Raw genomic sequence first — 18,531 nt, 5'->3', positions numbered from 1 at the left:
TTACGACCATCTAAAGCTAACAAGAAAATAACATCTTCCAATCACCACTAGACGGACATTTAATGAAAAACTGTTGTGTTATGAGTTTTTTTAAAACCAAATATTTTCAAGGATTTGTAAATTTACAAGTTATCGTTGTGGTCTTTTTCAATCATGATGGTAAATCCAATTTCTATCGTTATGGTCTTTCTCAATCATGATGGTGAATCCAATTTCTACCGTCTATAAATAGACGACTTACAAAATTTTAATGTTACGGTGAATTCATTATCAACCAATTATAAATTGACAACTTATAAAAAAAACATTGTTACCCATAAAAAAAAAAATTAGAAAAATAAAACTAAAAAATTTAACCAAAAATCTTTTCAGTTATGGATGCTTAAGTTTAAACAAAAATAAAAGTTTCTCAAAGACTTGAATTCCATGGAAGACAAGGACAGGTGAGTCTTGAATCCTAGTAGCCATTAAGCCATCTCCATCACATCTAACAACCATCAATCATCAAATTATAACCGTCTCAAGCTGGCCTATACTCATTTAGTATGAAAGACTGCAGAATTATTAACATTTAAATCTTACACCACACGCTGCAATCTTTGGATAAAAAATGACACACTCAAATCAAAACACAAAACAACTAACTTATACAAATGAAGATGAAAGCAAAACCAGATTAGATTTTTGTTATTAATGGCAATGCCTCCAAATACACTTCTTATACATCATATATTATATAGGCCCTTCCACCTTCTTCCTCTTTAAACAAACACTAAAACAAATCATATATTAAAAAGAAAAAGAAAAAACACACACACACACACAATCACATTTAACCAAGCAACCAAGAAAAGCGAAAACACCACATAATTGAATTTCTTTCTTGTTTTTATGGCTTGTCCCACTTAAGTTCCTTGACGACCTCCCATGTGAAATCAGGATCTGTCCTACCAAAATGTCCATACGCCGCCGTTTTCAAAAACCTCCCATTTCCACCTCTTTTAAGATCAAGATTAATCGATATCATTCCAGGCCTGAAATCGAAGTTCTCCTTCACAATCTTCAAAATCTCCTTATCAGGAATCTTTCCAGTTCCATAAGTGTCAACAAACACCGACAATGGCTCAGGGACACCAATGGCGTATGACACCTGAACAATCGCTCTCCTCGCCAACCCACAAGCCACAATGCTCTTTGCCGCCTGTCTCACAATATACGCCCCACTCCTGTCCACCTTCGTTGGGTCTTTCCCGGAGAAAGCACCACCTCCGTGAGCACCCCAACCACCGTATGTGTCGATGATGATTTTCCGGCCAGTCAGTCCGGCGTCACCATGAGGACCACCGATCACAAAACGACCAGAAGGGTTGAGATGGAAGATGGTTTTTTCATCAAGGTAGTTTTCAGGGACGACTGGTTTGATGACGTGTTCCTTGAGATCAGCTGCGATTTCATCGTTTGTTACAGTTTCATCGTGCTGGGTGGAGATGAGAATGGTGTGGACACGAAGAGGAACCATGGCTCCGTTGTCATTATGGTATTCCACCGTCACTTGTGTCTTTCCGTCGGGTCTCAGCCATGCACAGGTGCCGTTTTTCCGGACTTCAGTCAATTTGGCGCCAAGTTTGGTGGCGAGGACGTGACTGAGCGGCATCAGTTCAGGGGTTTCATCAGTGGCGTAACCAAACATATGGCCCTGGTCACCGGCGCCGATGTCTTCAGGCTTCTTGGTTAAATGGCCATGGACACCTTGGGCGATATCTGGGCTTTGTTGCTCGATGTTCACAAGGACCTTGCAGTTGTCGGCGTCCAAACCCACGTCATCAGAAACAAATCCAATCTCCCGGCAGGTGTCACGGACGATCTTTTCGTAGTCGATGTTAGCTTTAGTGGTGATTTCCCCGAAAACCATCACCATGTTGGTTTTCGTGCAGGTTTCACAGGCGACCTTGCTGTCGGGGTCTTGAGCTAAGCAGGCGTCAAGAACTGCATCAGAAATCTGATCACAGAGTTTGTCTGGATGTCCCTCGTTGACAGATTCGGATGTGAACAAGAAGGTCTCCATTATTGCAAAGCTGAATATTCGATCAAATTGGTCAGTAAGTAAAAAAAACACTTAAAAACGAAGCTACAAAACCTTTAATTACGAAATTGTGACATGATTTAACTTAAAACTTGGAACCCTAAACAGACTGAGTAAATAATAGGTAACGTGTATACTAGATCCATGAAGCATACGACACAGAACAATTCCCAAGTCCAAAGCATGATGAAGTGATAGATCTGTGCTAATTTGGTGTTAGAACTAGCAGAGTAAACTATGATTCAGCTCCAGATCTGACTAAATTGCTAGAATAAATCAAATTCAACCTAAGATAAACAGGTTTCATATCAATTTCAACAGCAACTTAGCATGTCATAGAGATGATTAAGAACCCGGGAGAATCAACGTAAGCATATAATCCACGGCTAACGAGTTAAACAAAACCACAAATACATCGCAAACCGACACAGTTTTAACATTTGGCCTTGGATTTTTCAATCACCGACAAACGTAGAAACTCTCCGGCGTTGCGGCGGCCGTGAATCCAGAGAAAGGGAGTAGATTAGATTAGATTAGTCCAAATACCTTTGGGAAGAGTAGAAAGGAGAGGATGAATCCGTATGGTTTGATCTTCCTCTTCTTGCTCTTCTGAAAGCAAAGGAGCTAAGGGCGAGGAGTAAAGGTCGTGGAGATGTTGCTTATATAGGCGGGGATGGAGGTGGGGGTGGTGTAAGATGGAACGTACGTGCCAGATTCATTCTGTGTGTTGGTGGAATCTTAGATCAAATATCGCTTAGATTACATCTTGGCCCTTGGTTTGCTTTTTTCTTTTCATATTTACGACTTAGGAGTTGGTGAATGAAAATGATATTATTTTCTTTTAGTTTCTTGTTGAGAATGCAAGTGACATATGAATACTTCTGTGTTTTTAGTCTATATACTTAAACCAAATAAAAAACTAACAATCCCATGTTGTATTGGTAATAATGATATTAACTGTATTATTGTTAATTAATTGTATTATTGTTATTTAACTATAAGGGTGTAGATGTTCACTAGAAAAATGTGATGACATATACGCACCATATCACCTCCACTACATGTCTACTAGTCCTAGGAAATGGTTATTAATCTACATCGTTTATATTTTTTTTATATTTAGATTAAATAAAAAACATAATTAATAAACATAAATAAATATTTCACATTACATAACTTAAACAACCAAAAAAAACATAAAAACATAAAATTTCAAACCTAAATTACTAAAAAAACAAAAAACCATAGAAATTTAAACCGAAATGACTTAAAACCATAGAAAATTAAACATAAAAATTAAAACGTTAAAAACCTAATTTTCATACTTGTCATGAACTTATTGTTGGATTTTCAGAAACGCAGCTAGATTTTCCCGGTTGATATCTGGTTGCGGCTTTATGTTTAAAATTTTAAGATCAGTAAGCGTTAGTTTCCGGCAACGAGCTTCCTTCGTTGCTTCATTTTTTTTTGTAAAAAACTTAGAGTTTTATCAATTTTTTCCGCAAGTACGTCTTCATTACTCGATTTTCCGCTTGAAGACACCTTTTTTTTTCCTTTGTCTCTTCCCGGTGTTCGACGAAGTTGGACTTACGATGGACCCTCCCTTTCGGTGTCGTCGAAGTCTTTAATGAGGTCGACACCAAAACCCACATCCGGCTCGGAAGTTTTTGGCCTTTTGTTGGAGTCAGTGGTCGATTCTGAATGCGAGGAGTCAGTGGTCGATTCTGAATGCGAAGTCTCCGGTTTAAGGACCCATTTTGGACCCTTACGACAAATTTCTCACGCTTTTTGGTGGTCGAATGCTTTACCGCCGTTGGTAACCTTGTATTGTTGGCAAGCGGTTGATAGAATATTGAAATTGTTGCATCCACTTTTATGCATATTTTTCAGATTTTCAAATATATTGTTAAACTTGGTGCAAGCCATTTCGTAGTTCACATCATTTTTCATTGATTGTGTCGTACGTTCGACCCATTTGTCTTCCTAAAAGCGAGTGAAAGTGATCTAAAACACGAAGCCAAAAGTTGTTTCTCGTTTGTACGTTGCCCAACCTCGAGTCACATGATATAAAAATCCAAGATTTACATAAAACTTCCTCCTCATCTTCGCTCCAAGTTGTTCTTCTAGATAGTTGTGTTTCTTCAACCCGTTCGTCGTCGTCATTGTCCAGGTTTATAGGTTGAGATTGAGATAATGGGATTTGAGATGGTTGTGTTTGGGTTTGGAATTGTTGAGGTTGAATTGTGGAAAAGCTTGGAATTTATGTTGATTGAATTGTTGTGGTCTTTGTTGTTGGAAGTAGTTTGGTTGATATGGAATGTTGGTAAATATAGGGTGTTGTTGGATTGGGGATGTTAACATTTGCATGTAACCTTGATATTGATCATTTAGAGTGTTTGGGGTTGGTGGGGTGTTTAGATTGGTTGGAGTATTTTGATTTTGATCCATACTTTGAGAAAAAAAAATAAGAGAATAGAAAGATATTTGAATGGTTTTGTGGTGTGAAATGGTATAAAACTAAAGTGTTGGTATTTATATAGTTTAGTTTAAAGTAAAAAAAGATGATTTATTTTAATTGTTAACGGGTCAATTTTTGACCGTTTGCCAAAATCGAATCTTATTCGTTGTAAGGACGTGTAACCGGTTCCAATCCACACCACATTTATGGGCTAAGGGGCGGTGTTCATGCATGAACATCCCTGACACCTCACCTTTTACGCATAAAAAACAAAGTCATACCCGATGACCTTTAGCTGAAGACCATTGTTTCAATTTACCTTTTATATTTTTTCTTTTCAATTAAGCATTACTTATCATTCCATTTCATTTTTTAATTTTCTTTTTTTTTTTATCAAATATACTCATTCAAAGTTTAATATTTCATTCGTACATCATTCACAATTTTATATAAAAAAATACTTAAAATTAAAAAATCATTTGTATAATTTATATGAAACACATAAATATACATAAATTCTTAAATACAAATAAAATCACACATTAATGTACACTATTAATTTAACACATTCATTCGCAATTAAATTTACACTATATTCACAATTTAATTGATAATATAAAAGTTTACAATATATTCCATATTTCGTGTTTAAATTTTTACACACTTCGCTAAGGCATTTCATTAAACACCATATGTACATCTTGTTTTCATAACTTCTTTCTCAAAACTCTACCATCGAAGAACATGTAAGAGCAAACGAGGATAATGAAGGTGATAGGTAGAGGTAGTGTAAAATATTTGATACGACAGTTGAACCACATAGGGATGAGCATCGGAACCGGCACGGGAACCGAACTTGGTGGAAATAGGAACCGAACCGGACCGCCGATTCTATTGGTTTTGTTCCTACCGGTTCTTGTCGGGTCTTCAGTATTGGAACCGATCCTTGAGAAATAGCAATATATTTTGAGAAATATTTCGGTTACGGTTTCGTTTTTGTCGGTTCTACCGATTCCCGATTTCAAAAATCCACAAGAATATCATCACGGTCCCGACATGATTGGTTCTATTCAGTATCGGTTCCGGCCAGTTTCCCGGTCCAAATGCTCATCCCTAGAACCACCAGTGGCTACCGGCACCGCTGTCGCTGCTAAACACAACAGATCTGATCAAATTTGAAATGCACCAAACACAACAGATCTAATCAAATTTGAGAGTGTTATTTTCCTTAGCTCTAGATCCACGAGCACCGGTGGTTTTCGCTAGTGGTAGGGAAGCGACGGTGTGGTGTGGCGTCAACAGTAAGGGGAAGCAAAAGAGATGGAAGGAAAGCAATGGTTTCTTTCATTAATGGCGATGGCTCCAGGGGCGGATCCAAGGGGATCCCGGGGTAGCCTGGGATACCCCTCAAATTTTTTTCGGTAGTGTAATTTTTGTTTATGTATCCCTCAAAAAAAAATCGGTATAGTGTATATATACGTATCCCTCCACTTATAAACACAAACAAACAGTTGGTCTATTGGTTAAGGCGTTGGCTTATTCAAGCAAAGGTCTTGAGATCAATTCTCGCTTCTTACATATTCTTTGTTTACTTTTGTTTTATTCGCTAAACACATGTAAACTTAACCATTTTTTTCTATTATATAAACATGTTATGTTCATGCTTTATTTGATATCTACTTTGAGTCCCACATCGATTTAAGTATCAAAATATACTTCAACTTCATGTTTATATAACAAGACTTGAGGTTAGCTAAGAATTCGATTAAGATTTGGGTTTAAAACCGAAACCGAACCGAGGAAACCCAAGTACCCCCGGAAAAAAATTAGGTTACCCTAAGAAAAATTGGGATATCCCTTTACTTTGATCCTAGCTCCGCCACTGGATGGCTCATGGCTGGGAGGGTGGTCATATGGATGTAGTGATTGTGGTAGATGCAATAGTAGTGCTAGAGTTTGAGTTTGAACTCATGGAGCTAGGTGATAGTGTATGAAGCATCAAATTTGATTTTTAGATATCATGTTAGGATCATCGAAATGACATGTGATTCTCATTATTTACTATTTTACCATCGTGTCACCAATTTTTTTATTATTGATCAAAAAGTAGAAGTATTTGTTCCCATTTTAAACATTCTCTCTCTCTCTCTCTCTCTCTCTCTCTCTGTATATATATATATATACTAGGCGAATGCCCGCGCGTTGCGCAGAAACACCTATATAGTTGAAGTCTTTACAAATATATGATTTTTTAAATATAACAATAATGTTGTTGTTAAATTTGATATAATAATTTGTATATACTAAATTGATATAATATATTGATTATTTTGAAGTATATGATTATATATATATTTATTATAACTTCATAATTTCAATCGTTTGAATGACTTCTTCCCGCGAGTTACACATGAATAAAATTAAATATAATATATGATTTGATGTTATTTATAGTTGTTTTTATTGTTAATTAATTTTTTTAAATTTATTTGCTTAATGTTTTAATTTCTATCATTATAATTATTTAAAACATCAAACATTGTTTTTTATTTTAAAGCTAACAATATAATCATTTATATAAAGTTGTTTTTAACTATTGTTATTGTAAGTTATTTTAAGCTACTTATTTGGAAACTTTTAACGATTATAAAAATATATTTTAGAAATATTTTAGTTAAATTGAGATTACTATTTAGTTTTTGTTTTTATCACTACAATTTATCAATTTTAACTATTTACAAAATATTCTTTAGTTTTTTTTAAATGGAACTGAAATTTATATTTGAGTTGACATTGTAATGCACAGAAACACCTATATAGTTGAAGTCTTTACAAACATATATTTTTTAAAATATAACACTAACGTTGTTGTTAAATTTGATATAATAATTTGTATATTAGTTTGATATAATATATTGATTATTTTGATTTATATGATAATATATAAATCTATTATAACGTCATAATCTCAATCGTTTGAATGACTTCTACTCGCGAGTTACACATCAATAAAATTAAATATTATATATGGTTTAATACTATTTATAGTTGTTATTTTTAACTAATTTTTTAAAATTTATTTGCTTAATGTTTTAATTTCTATCATTATAATTATTTAAAACATCAAACATTATTTTTTGATTTTAAAGGTAACAATATAATCATTTATATAGAGTTATTTTTAACTATTGTTATTATAAGTTATTTTAAGCTACTTATTTAAAATTTTTTAACGATTATATAAATATATTTAGGAAATATTTTAGTTAAACTGATATTACAATTTAGTTTTTGCATTTATTACTATAATTTATCACTTTTAACTATTTACAAAATATTATTTGGTTTTTTAGTGGAATTGAACTTTATATTTAAGTTGACACTGTAATGTTATATTTAAATTAACAATTTAAGTATTTTGTCCAAACTGTTCAAAAATTGTAGCTTTAAACTGATAATGGTTTACATGCAACAACATTTTATAAGTAGAATTAAATATATTATTTTAATTTTAAAACTAATAAATTACGTATAATATGTTAAAACTAACCTTATTAACCAACTTACAATCATTATTAGATTTGATATATTAAAACTAATAAATTACGTATAATATGTTAAAAGTTAAAAAACATAATTTTATAAGTAGAATTAAAGATATTATTTTAATATTGAAATTTAGTTTATATATGAATACACTTTAGATTTGATATTTATTTAACCTAATTACCAAATTATAATTATTATTATTATTATAAAGAAATTGAAAAGTCATGGGAGTTTCAAATGAATGTGGTGAAAGAAAAAAAAAGAATGGGGGTTTCAAATGCATGAGATTCAAGAAAAAATGCTAGCTTTATAAGTATATATATATATATATATATATATATATATATATATATATATATATATATATAGAGAGAGAGAGAGAGAGAGAGGTGGGTTCAATTGAGAAAATAAAAAAGGTTGAGAATGGGGGAATCATTCTCAGCCACTCATTTATCTAAGCATAAAAAGACGCGGTGGCAAACTTGTAAATATGTTAATAACCTTCAATGTCAAATACGTAACTATAGAGAATTCGATAACAGTTCGTTCATCCTCAAAATTTCTCCTCTAATCTTCAACAATCATCCAAATTTCTTCAACTAAACTATCACCATTGTCATCTAGTGTTAATCAATCATCAATATTCGTAGATGGGAGGTTCGTCGTTCAAGACAAATTCGCAACCCAAATTCATCAATTTCATCGATTTGATAAAGTTTGGAACTGGAATTTCTCAGATTCGCAAACAAAATCAGTTGGAATCGGAATTTCTTCGCTGTTCATGAAATTGGAATCGGAGTTCTTGACTCGCAGTCACGGTCGACATTGAAGGACTCAGAATCGGTACTCACAGGTTCCCAATCGGATTTTCGGAAATCAAATCCAAAATGAGAAATCGATCAGACATAGGTGTCGCATCTGATGTCGAAACGGAAGTATATGATGATTTGGAATTAATAACTTGATGTTTTTAACATTTTAAAAATAGTTAACTTGTATACACTCCAACTGTTTGATGAAATGCACAAACTAAATTACCACATTATATTCATATATGAATATGTTTTCTCACTTGAATCAGTATATGATTATTAAAACAAAAAAACGAATATGCAAGTCTGTATGTTATTCATATGTAAATAACATTTAAAAATTATATATATTTGTGAAAACACATTGTAATATTCATATGTGAATATACTGTGTAATATTCATAGGTGAATATATCATCTAATATTCACAAGTGAATATACTATGTATTATTCACATGTGATATACCATTTAATACTATGTAATATTCAGATATGAAAATATTATCTAATATTCATAAGTGAATATATCATCTAATATTCACAAGTGAATATACTATGTAATATTCACAAGTGAATGAATCGTCTAATATTTAAATATGAATATACTATGTTTAGTATATGCTATATTCATATATGAATGATACTTAAAATGTGAAAAAAATTAATCATAGTTTTTATTCATAAGTGAATAACGAATGTACCGTAGAAAAAACTTGATTCATTTTAATTCACTTATGAATAATGATAGCTGAAAATATAAAAAAAAAAAAAAAATTATTATTTTATTTTAAAACTATATCAATATGGATGTCTATTTGTAGAGAATAAAAAATCATGAATTTTGGTATATTTAAAATAATTTTTCGATAAAAATAATTTCTTAAAAATTAAAAAAAAAAACGAAAAAGACTATGTTTTTGTATATATTAAGGTAACGATTAGCATAGTTTAAGGAAATATGTTTTGCTGGAAAACACATGTCTATTCTTTTCTCATTTCCGGTGGTACGACGAAGGCTTTTGCGGCAAAAATAAATGAGTGACTGAGAATGATTCCCCCATTCTCAACCTTTTTTTTTCTCAATTGAACTCTCCCCTATATATATATATATATATATATATATATATATATATATATATATATATATATATATATATATATATATATATATATATATATATATATATATATATATATATATATATATATTGTGTTGTTTATCATTTTTTTATAAAAAAATGAAGATTGTTTCAAAGTTTTGTTTTGAAAAGGGAAAGATGTTGGTGATTGATATGAAATTTTATCCTAATAAACTGTCCCATTTTAAGAATTATATTTTTATTGTCAAAATAATATGATAAACCGCAAATTGTAATTATTTTATTTGATGATGAGGTAATATTACATCCGACACGCACATTTAATATTATGAATAATAAAACAAAGAGGAAATCGATTTTATATTTTAGTTTATAATATAACTACTTTTTTCGACGTTTCTAAATAAAGTTAAACTTTGATAAATATTGTATTCCTTGCAAGTGCAACATGAGTCAATTACTTAAACCACTCGGTATGATATGCATATTTAATGCTTACAGATTTCGCATGCAGCACGACGTCGAGAATATAATACTATTAATGCAACAAATATCCTCCGTGGGTGCCTTTAATTATAGGGAATATGCAATTATCAACCAAATAAGCTGTTTAAAATATGCTGTAATGATTACTGATATAATCTTTTGGTTGGTGAATTAGTCAAATAAGAGGATCTAAACTAATCTTCTTGTTTGGTTAGACCATTTGTTTTCTGTCCTTTTCACTTAGCCATTCAGGCGTAGAAGGTAATAAGATTAACCATTTTGACTTTTTCACTGCTTACCAAGTTTGACCAAAATTACATGCCCGTTAAGCCTTTGACTTTGACCATCCAAGATGCTTTACTCACAATACCCATATCCACAAGTATTATATACAGCAAAATCTAATCAACAAACATTTTGCTAGTAAAAAAATGCGTCTTTAAATGCAATTCTAATGAGTAAAGTAATTTAAACGAAGGTGAAACACAGGATATACAAAAATAAAGAAACAAAAAAAAATGTAAGTATTTAACAACAAACTTTTAAATAACCATCTTCAGTCCCCACTAAGAAAAGGCGTGAAAACGGAAAAATGGTTATATTGGACAGCACTGACATGTTCCTCGATTCACGGTCCGCCATATACAGGTATTGTGGCGTAATCCGATGTTGCCCGTCCTGTGCCACGTGTCATGTATATTTGAGGGCATATTAGTCATTTTACATGGACTTAGCACCATAGTAGTTAAGCTAAGCTAAGCGTGACAAATATAGTATTGAAGGACGAAAAGGTTAAAATTTTCTTTTTGCAAGGACCATACCATATTCATACAATTCTACAAAGTACAGGGACGAAAACTGTAAATTAAGAGCACATGCATGATGCATGATGCATGATGCATGAGTGAGTTTACCTGTTGAGATAAGGAAGAAAGTCCGATCTTAGTTCTGGATATTGAAATAACATCTTGTCCCCAGACAGAAAAACCAGATACACCATCACTGTGGCCTCCGAATAGAATCAGAGGTGATGCCAAATTCCTGAAAAAAAAATGCGGAATGTTGGTTTGCTTTCTTTTTTTAAGGTAAAATGATAATTTGCATATTAAAATTATTGTTATTATTATATATGTATGGTATGGTTAAGACTTAAGAGAATTGTGAAGATTAGATTACTTTCTGAGGTCCCAAACTCGCAAAGTCTTGTCAAGTGAGCTAGAAACAAGCAAGTGGTCCTCCGGAGAAGCTATCTGCATGAATTGGATATGGAAGGGAAAATAAGCATTTGTTTACTATAGCATCCTACTTTCATTTTTCCTATTACAGCGTTGTACTTTGAGAAATCTACCAAGTTATCCATATTCAGAGCTGCTATAATTTGAATAAACTTTCAAAGTATGATTTCCTAATAAGAAAAATAAAATGCTATAAACAATTACGTAGAGTTTTCAAGATACAATACCTTAATGAGAAAAAAAGATTGGAAAGTACAATACCGTAATTAAAAAAAAAAAAAAAAAAAAAAAGAATTTAAAGTAGAATGCTATGATAAACAAATAAATGAAAGTAGATAACCTAAGCAACCAATACCATACCTTTGTGACATATCCATCATGAGCTTGCCATGAGTTGATCAGATTTCCACTCCTAATATCAAGCAACCTGCAGTGACCAGAACTTAATCCAGCTGCAATCCAAGATGCTCCATTAGATTGCATCTTTGAAGAACCACAACAGCATACTGAAGAGATTAAAGAAGGAAAACTTGATTCAACGGAATCGCTCCTCCATAAATGAAGCTTTTGAGCTTGTTCAACATCAATGAATCTGAATACCACAATAAAAAAAATGTTTAATTTGCTTGAAATGAAATGTTGTCAGAAAGTGATTTAATTATTTACCTGAGAGAAGCGTTTCCAGTGCCTACCACAAGCCTATTTAGAGTTTGTAGGTGATGCATACAAGTATATAAACTCCCATCATAACTAGTGCTTAGAATCCCATTACTAAGGGAGCTGAAATCAAGCATATTAGCTTGCTCAGAATGTATCTTCGATGTAGATGTCAGGGAGGAGGTTTCACCAATGACGGATATAACCTTTCCTGATTGGCTATTCCAAATGTGAATTGTGCCATCACAAGAAGCCATTCTTTCTGAGGAAGCCAGGGCACAAATGTCATTCACAACCTGACCGATATCAACATATACACTAATATTAACCTTTACCCAAACCCAATATAATAAAACGAAGGGTAGATTACCATAGTGACCAAAAAAGGGTTGACAAAAGAAATCATTATATTTATAGCACAGGGACAGAAATGTAAATTACTCTAATAAGAATGAAAAGATTTATGACAAATTTAATAAATAAGATAAGAATTAAGTATTAAGTAGTAAGAAACCTCTTCATGGGCATGATACCCAGATGAAGAGGCAGTTCTCGATAGATCCCACTTGAGGACAGATCCCTTGAACCCCGGACCAACTCCAGCCGTAAAAAAAGTAGACTCGTCTTGGCAAACAGCAAATGAACGAAGTGCCCCATGGTGGGCACGGATCGAGTGTATCACAGACGCACTGATTTTCCATGGACCTTCGGAAGCCCCAATTCGACCCACAAAATCAGGTCCATCCCAACTAGGTGCAGGACTAGGGAACCAAACCCACGCTTCCTGCTCTCTAGACATTGCCGATGCTGATGCTGATGTCACCTGCCGCTTATGATGATGTGGCGATGAGTTTTTCGGACCTTTTTCTCCTTGTGACTGGGGGACTGACCATCCGAATCCATGAAGCAGCATTTTAGCAGGATTGTATTCAGACATTGGATTCTTCTTGTGATTCCCCCTTCTCCCACCTCGACAACTTTCCTCTGTGTTTTCCCACTAAGGCATGAAACTAATGTGTAAGCAAGCAACATACTGTTTTTTTTTTTTTTTTTTTTTTTTAAAATACAACCCACCTTCCAATTATGATTCCACAGAAGAAACTGTTCAAGAATCAACCATGTGGTACAACACTTACGAAGTGTCTCTATCCCAAGAAGTGAAGCAAAAGGTGGATACAGAAGCAACCTGTCAACATGAAAATGCAAGATATTCATATTTATAAGTTAAAGAGGGCAAAAATGGAAAACCTACACAAGATCCATTCTGTTTTGTGTCTGCTCTTCCTCGATTCTAATTTTACAAACTTTCTGGCTTCCACTGCGAGTTTCCTCAGAGAAGGCGAGTCTTTCGAAGAGTTCTTTAAGTTTTGGCATCACATACGTTGCTGTTAATTCTGGTCCAATCTGTTGGGAAACTGTAACAAGACTTGTAGCAGCCACCTGCCAAAAACAAAACCTTATTTTTATACTTCTAATTAAATAATAAATAAAAGTAAGAGAGACTACAACACCTGAAGTGCAGGGATTCCCAAATTGGGTATCATGAGAAGCTGAATATAGAGGCAACCTCCATCCTGGTAAGTCATAAATGCAGCCATCAATTCATATCACTTCTTCAATCAGGAATATATACAATTTAATGGTGTTTACACACCTCGATTAGCTCTTTGACAACCACCTCATTTGGCAATAATTCCATTATTCCATCTAATGTCATCAGACAATCCATAAGGGCCAATGCACTCCAACTTTGCATAGGTTCAGGCCTACTCACATTACAGACATCCATACATGAGCGTATAACGTTTTTCAATAATGGAAGAATCTGTTTAACAATGAAAGTCTCCCCAAAAAGACCACCTGAATGTTAAAAAACAGTTAGCTTATAACATTTAAAACAAACAAAACACACAATCATTTGTTTACAAAAAAGAAGCATGGTTAACACTTACCAATTCTAACAATGACATCAATTCCATCACTGCAAAGACCCTTTCCGAAGCAGTGAATCAGGGGCAATATTGTCTGGATAAGGAGTGATGAGTTAGTCAATTGATATAGACAGATTGTATAAGTTGTAATCAAGAAAATTTGACAAGTTTAGTGGTTATTAAACCTGATGAACAGTAACTGGAACACCAAGCTCTTCACTCGAGCCAATCAAAAGCACAGAGGCAGCCCCAGATGAACTCTTATGAGGAGAAACATATAAATTTGATAAAACCACAGAATGTATAAACTCTAAATACATCTGTTTACCAATCTTGCTCCATAACTCACGTACAAATGAGTCTTGAAGAAGAGAGACCTTCATATGTGAATAGCCTGTCGTCTACACTACACAAGAATCTTTATGTCAACAAAAACTTAAATTTCTCCAAATCAAGAATCAAAGAATAAGATTTGAAACCAGCCTGCAGAATTTTCTGGATCACAGGCAAGATAAGTGTCTTCACGGATACCAAATTCAGACACCTCAAGAATTCTTTCAGCATTATATGCGCGCATTCTGCTTCTGTGTCAGTTAAAGGTGTGAGTAAAAGAGGTAGGCAGTGGGGCGCACACATTTCAGCTGCAAAACTTCCCATTGATTTCAAAGCTCCAGATTTTGCATAACTTGCAAGATAATGGAGTCGTGATCCAGCTTTTGCTAAAAGTTGAAGTGGGGCTAGAAACAGGTATGATGACCTCACTGTTGATGGGAAATAGGGAGATTCCAGAAGAGACTTGATAGAAGGTCTCCTGATTATTATTATTATTATTATTATTATTATTATTATTATAAAAAGAAAGTCATGTTCCCAATTACCTGAAAAAGTTATAGAAAAAAGGATAGTAATTCAAAAAGCGTACCTCTTCCAGTCCTTCTGAATGCATGCTTCAACAATAATGTTCACTTGAGGGGGCAGTTCTTGCATCAATTTAGGCAGAACACCACTAAGTAAGTACTGTGCTAATGAAGTTGGATTAAAAAGTGGCTTTTTCAAATGTAGTTCTGCTAAAATACAACCAGTTGAGAATACATCATTTGCAATATCTACAGAAAGATTTGTTGAAGAAGATAGTTTTTGTCTCCACAGAAGGAAATCTTGGTACCCTGAAGTACTATCATCTGTCTCAATCGTCTGAAGAAGGAAATTTATATCAATAACTGATGCCAATTTCGAGTCTCTCCCATTTATAAATGTGTCAGATCCAACTTCTTCTAAATTGTCCTTTACAAGATCATTTCTGTAGATAGGACTTAAATGGGAAGCATGTTCAATGAATGTAGCTGCTTCCTCTAATGCTTGCAAGTTAAATGTATCAAGAAGCAGATTCTTCTCACTGTTATGTTGACTAGTCTTCTTTATAACACACCAACGAGGTGGATGGGGTATACTGAAGAGCTGGCGCCGCCCTGCTGACCTGGCATTTGTAGGTTCTGAAGGGGGCAACATGACATTTTTTGCGGAAATGGCTGCTTCCCCTGACATTTTGTGGCCAAAGATAATATCTATCCAATGATGAATCTGAGTTGATACACGATCACTTTCCAAAGCCTCTCGATGCAATTTAATAAACTCCTCGGGCCCACCAGCCCATGAAGGTACTGCCAGATCAGACATTCCAGAATGTATAGAACGGAAAATCTGTGGATCTTGATAAAATTCAGGAATGCATTCATCTGGGGTCCATTGATAAAGCCTGTGCATTGTAGAGGGGTATTCATTTGGTTCATAGACTGAACGGACAGCTGTACGCAAAACACTTAAAGGCAACCTTCTTGCTTTGTAACTACAAACAGCAAGTTCTGAGAGGCATTCATCTGAAACATGATGTGGGATTTCTGACGTTAAGTATGTAAAGTCCAACTGTTCATCACCTTTTGCCAAACGCCATTTACTTTTACTTAAATTTCGCCAACCCATGTCGTTATTTTCATCAGGTTTTACACTAAAGTCAATAACCCATGGCATAACAGTATGGAAAGTATGATCACCCCATCTCCTACCAGCTATTCTGTTTAACAACAGGAGATAGTCAAAGTTACTCATTTCTCCACTCCACCAACGAATAAAACCAGTATGCCAATCTGTTAGCTTCAAATCAGCATAGACTTTACTTGACTGACAGGTGTCAGTGCAACAACCAATCTTACTTCTGGATAAGTTGGAGTTTGATTGTAGGGTATCACCAATATGAAGCCAACACCATAACGAATCGGTTAGCAATACGTTTGATGGAGATATGCTACCATGGGCAATCCCTAATCCGTGCATGTATCTCAAGGGAGAGAGTAGTTGATACATCAAGAACTTGATATGCCAGTTTGACTTTAAGGCATCAGGGCTGTAGTGAAGAATGTTTTCCAAGGTGTAAGGAGTTTTTGGTAGTATTAAGCTGATATGGGTGGATGATTTCATTATGCTCAATATTGGTACTATGTTTGGGTGTCTTATGCATCCAGGAAAGGTGGTTTCTGTAAATGAGGGTGTCCCAATTAAATCAAGAAAGTTAATGCTATCTCTTCCTGTTGGTTTTCCTTGTATCAGAAGAGTAAGTGAGTGAAGTAAATGATCTTCTGTAATCCCAGATGAGAAATTTGAAGCTAGATTCTCTAAAGAAGGAAATGATATAGGCCCAATTTGAGAGACTGGAACCAAGGCTGTAAGTGTCCTCAAGCAAGAAAACCTTGTTGAGAAGTAGCAGGTTGAACTGTTGCATTCTAATCCAGGTAAGGATGTTTTTCCCCCACTGTCTGCCAAAAACAGAGCTTCATTTGGTTTATCATGAAGATTCCCAGTGGTAACCTCGTTTTGATCTTGAGGTAGAATTGATAAAGGCGTGTTATCCTTTGCTTTATAGTCATTTCCAGTTGGCTTTTCTGGACAATGCTCGTTACTGGAGAAACAAATGGAGATCCAGGTGTATTATAATTAAATAAACTCTATAAGATGGAAATTAGTTATTAGTTATCTAGTGGTACAATATTCTTGAGAGCTATAGAAATTTGAAACTTCCAAAGATGAATACTCACTCATGTAACAATAAAAACTAGATGCAAATCAATAGGGCAACTTTATATGATGTGTTATTGTGATCTATTGGTAGAGATTTAGGAAGTTTCCTTTCATTTGGGAGATCGAATTAGTAAAATGTAATGTACAACTGGATCATGCAATGTACAAATCAACAGTTTAACTTAGTGGGAGAATTCGCCACAAAAATGGATCATGTAATAGCAAAATGAACAGGTCAATTCTAGTAAAAGAAACAAAAAAAAAAAAAAAAAAGGTAATTCCTATTATTAAAATCCCCAAATTATAGAAATGGCGCAGATGATCATACATGTAATTGGTGAAGCAATCATCTTGATTAATCGGCAAATACATCAATATGAAGTGAGGTGAAACCTCCCCATCAGAATTTAGAACCTGCATCAAGACCCTCAAATTTTAGCAATCATACATGACACATAACATAGTTGGCTGACTGTATAATATATATTAATATAGACAGACACAGCGAAGGAAATACTATCACCTGCACAACGGCGTCGGAGCCGAATGGAAGGGCGGAAGCGGCAATGGCATAATTGAGAAGGAGTTTGTCAGAGAAATCGGTTCGAAGTTGACGTTGAAGACAGTCGAAGCACATTTGAAGTTCCATTTACTCGATTAATTTCATGGGAGGGGCATGTTAACACTGCTGATTTCAATGGATCGTTTGTTTACTTCATTTTGGCTGTAACACCAAATTAATCGATTTTGCGACTTCAGAAATCGGGAAACTTGTACAACCAAAAGTACACACAATTACCGATTACTTTTTCTTTTCCCTTATACAGTAACAATATATTGACAAAAATAATAATAACAAGATATTAAAAAAATATATATATATTGAACCTCTTTTTAGCATCTTCATATAGATGGTAAATACTAGATGCATCCGTGAGCAAATTTTGTGACTAATCTGAAATGAACTAAATACAATTATGGGTCAGGGTAAAACCTGAAATAGGCATAACGTTAGAGGTAAAAACCGGATAAACAAAACTAAAAAACGACTAATAAAGAAAATATGGTTGTTAAATTTGACATATATGGAACGGGTAACATAAGATAAATAAAACTAAAAAAACAAAACTAAGAATATTTAACTCTAG

General features: G+C 33.9%; 2 protein-coding genes across 2 annotated transcripts; both read right to left on the bottom strand.

The window, feature by feature from the left end:
- Positions 1 to 660: 660 nt before the first annotated feature.
- Positions 661 to 2,786, bottom strand: LOC111914201 (S-adenosylmethionine synthase 5). Its single transcript, XM_023909974.2, has 2 exons — positions 2,630 to 2,786; positions 661 to 2,075 (listed from the first exon to the last, which is right to left on the bottom strand). Exon 2 carries the CDS (start codon positions 2,063 to 2,065, stop codon positions 890 to 892), a length of 1,176 nt encoding a protein of 391 aa, XP_023765742.1. The 5' UTR covers positions 2,066 to 2,075; positions 2,630 to 2,786; the 3' UTR covers positions 661 to 889.
- An 8,117-nt stretch (positions 2,787 to 10,903) lies between these two features.
- On the bottom strand, positions 10,904 to 18,177 carry LOC111914200 (protein GFS12). The gene is made up of 16 exons (XM_052764830.1): positions 17,907 to 18,177; positions 17,712 to 17,797; positions 15,234 to 17,264; positions 14,795 to 15,122; positions 14,497 to 14,712; positions 14,333 to 14,405; positions 14,035 to 14,240; positions 13,892 to 13,954; positions 13,633 to 13,820; positions 13,455 to 13,566; positions 12,895 to 13,377; positions 12,390 to 12,676; positions 12,084 to 12,315; positions 11,665 to 11,738; positions 11,403 to 11,529; positions 10,904 to 11,166 (listed from the first exon to the last, which is right to left on the bottom strand). The coding sequence occupies exons 1-16, from the start codon at positions 18,030 to 18,032 to the stop codon at positions 11,017 to 11,019; spliced, it is 4,782 nt and encodes a 1,593-aa protein (XP_052620790.1). The 5' UTR covers positions 18,033 to 18,177; the 3' UTR covers positions 10,904 to 11,016.
- Between the last annotated feature and the right edge of the window lie 354 nt (positions 18,178 to 18,531).

Source organism: Lactuca sativa, chromosome 6, assembly GCF_002870075.4.
Source record: "Lactuca sativa cultivar Salinas chromosome 6, Lsat_Salinas_v11, whole genome shotgun sequence".
In the NCBI taxonomy this organism is placed as follows: domain Eukaryota; kingdom Viridiplantae; phylum Streptophyta; class Magnoliopsida; order Asterales; family Asteraceae; genus Lactuca; species Lactuca sativa.
This window is presented reverse-complemented; position numbering and strand designations above follow the sequence as displayed.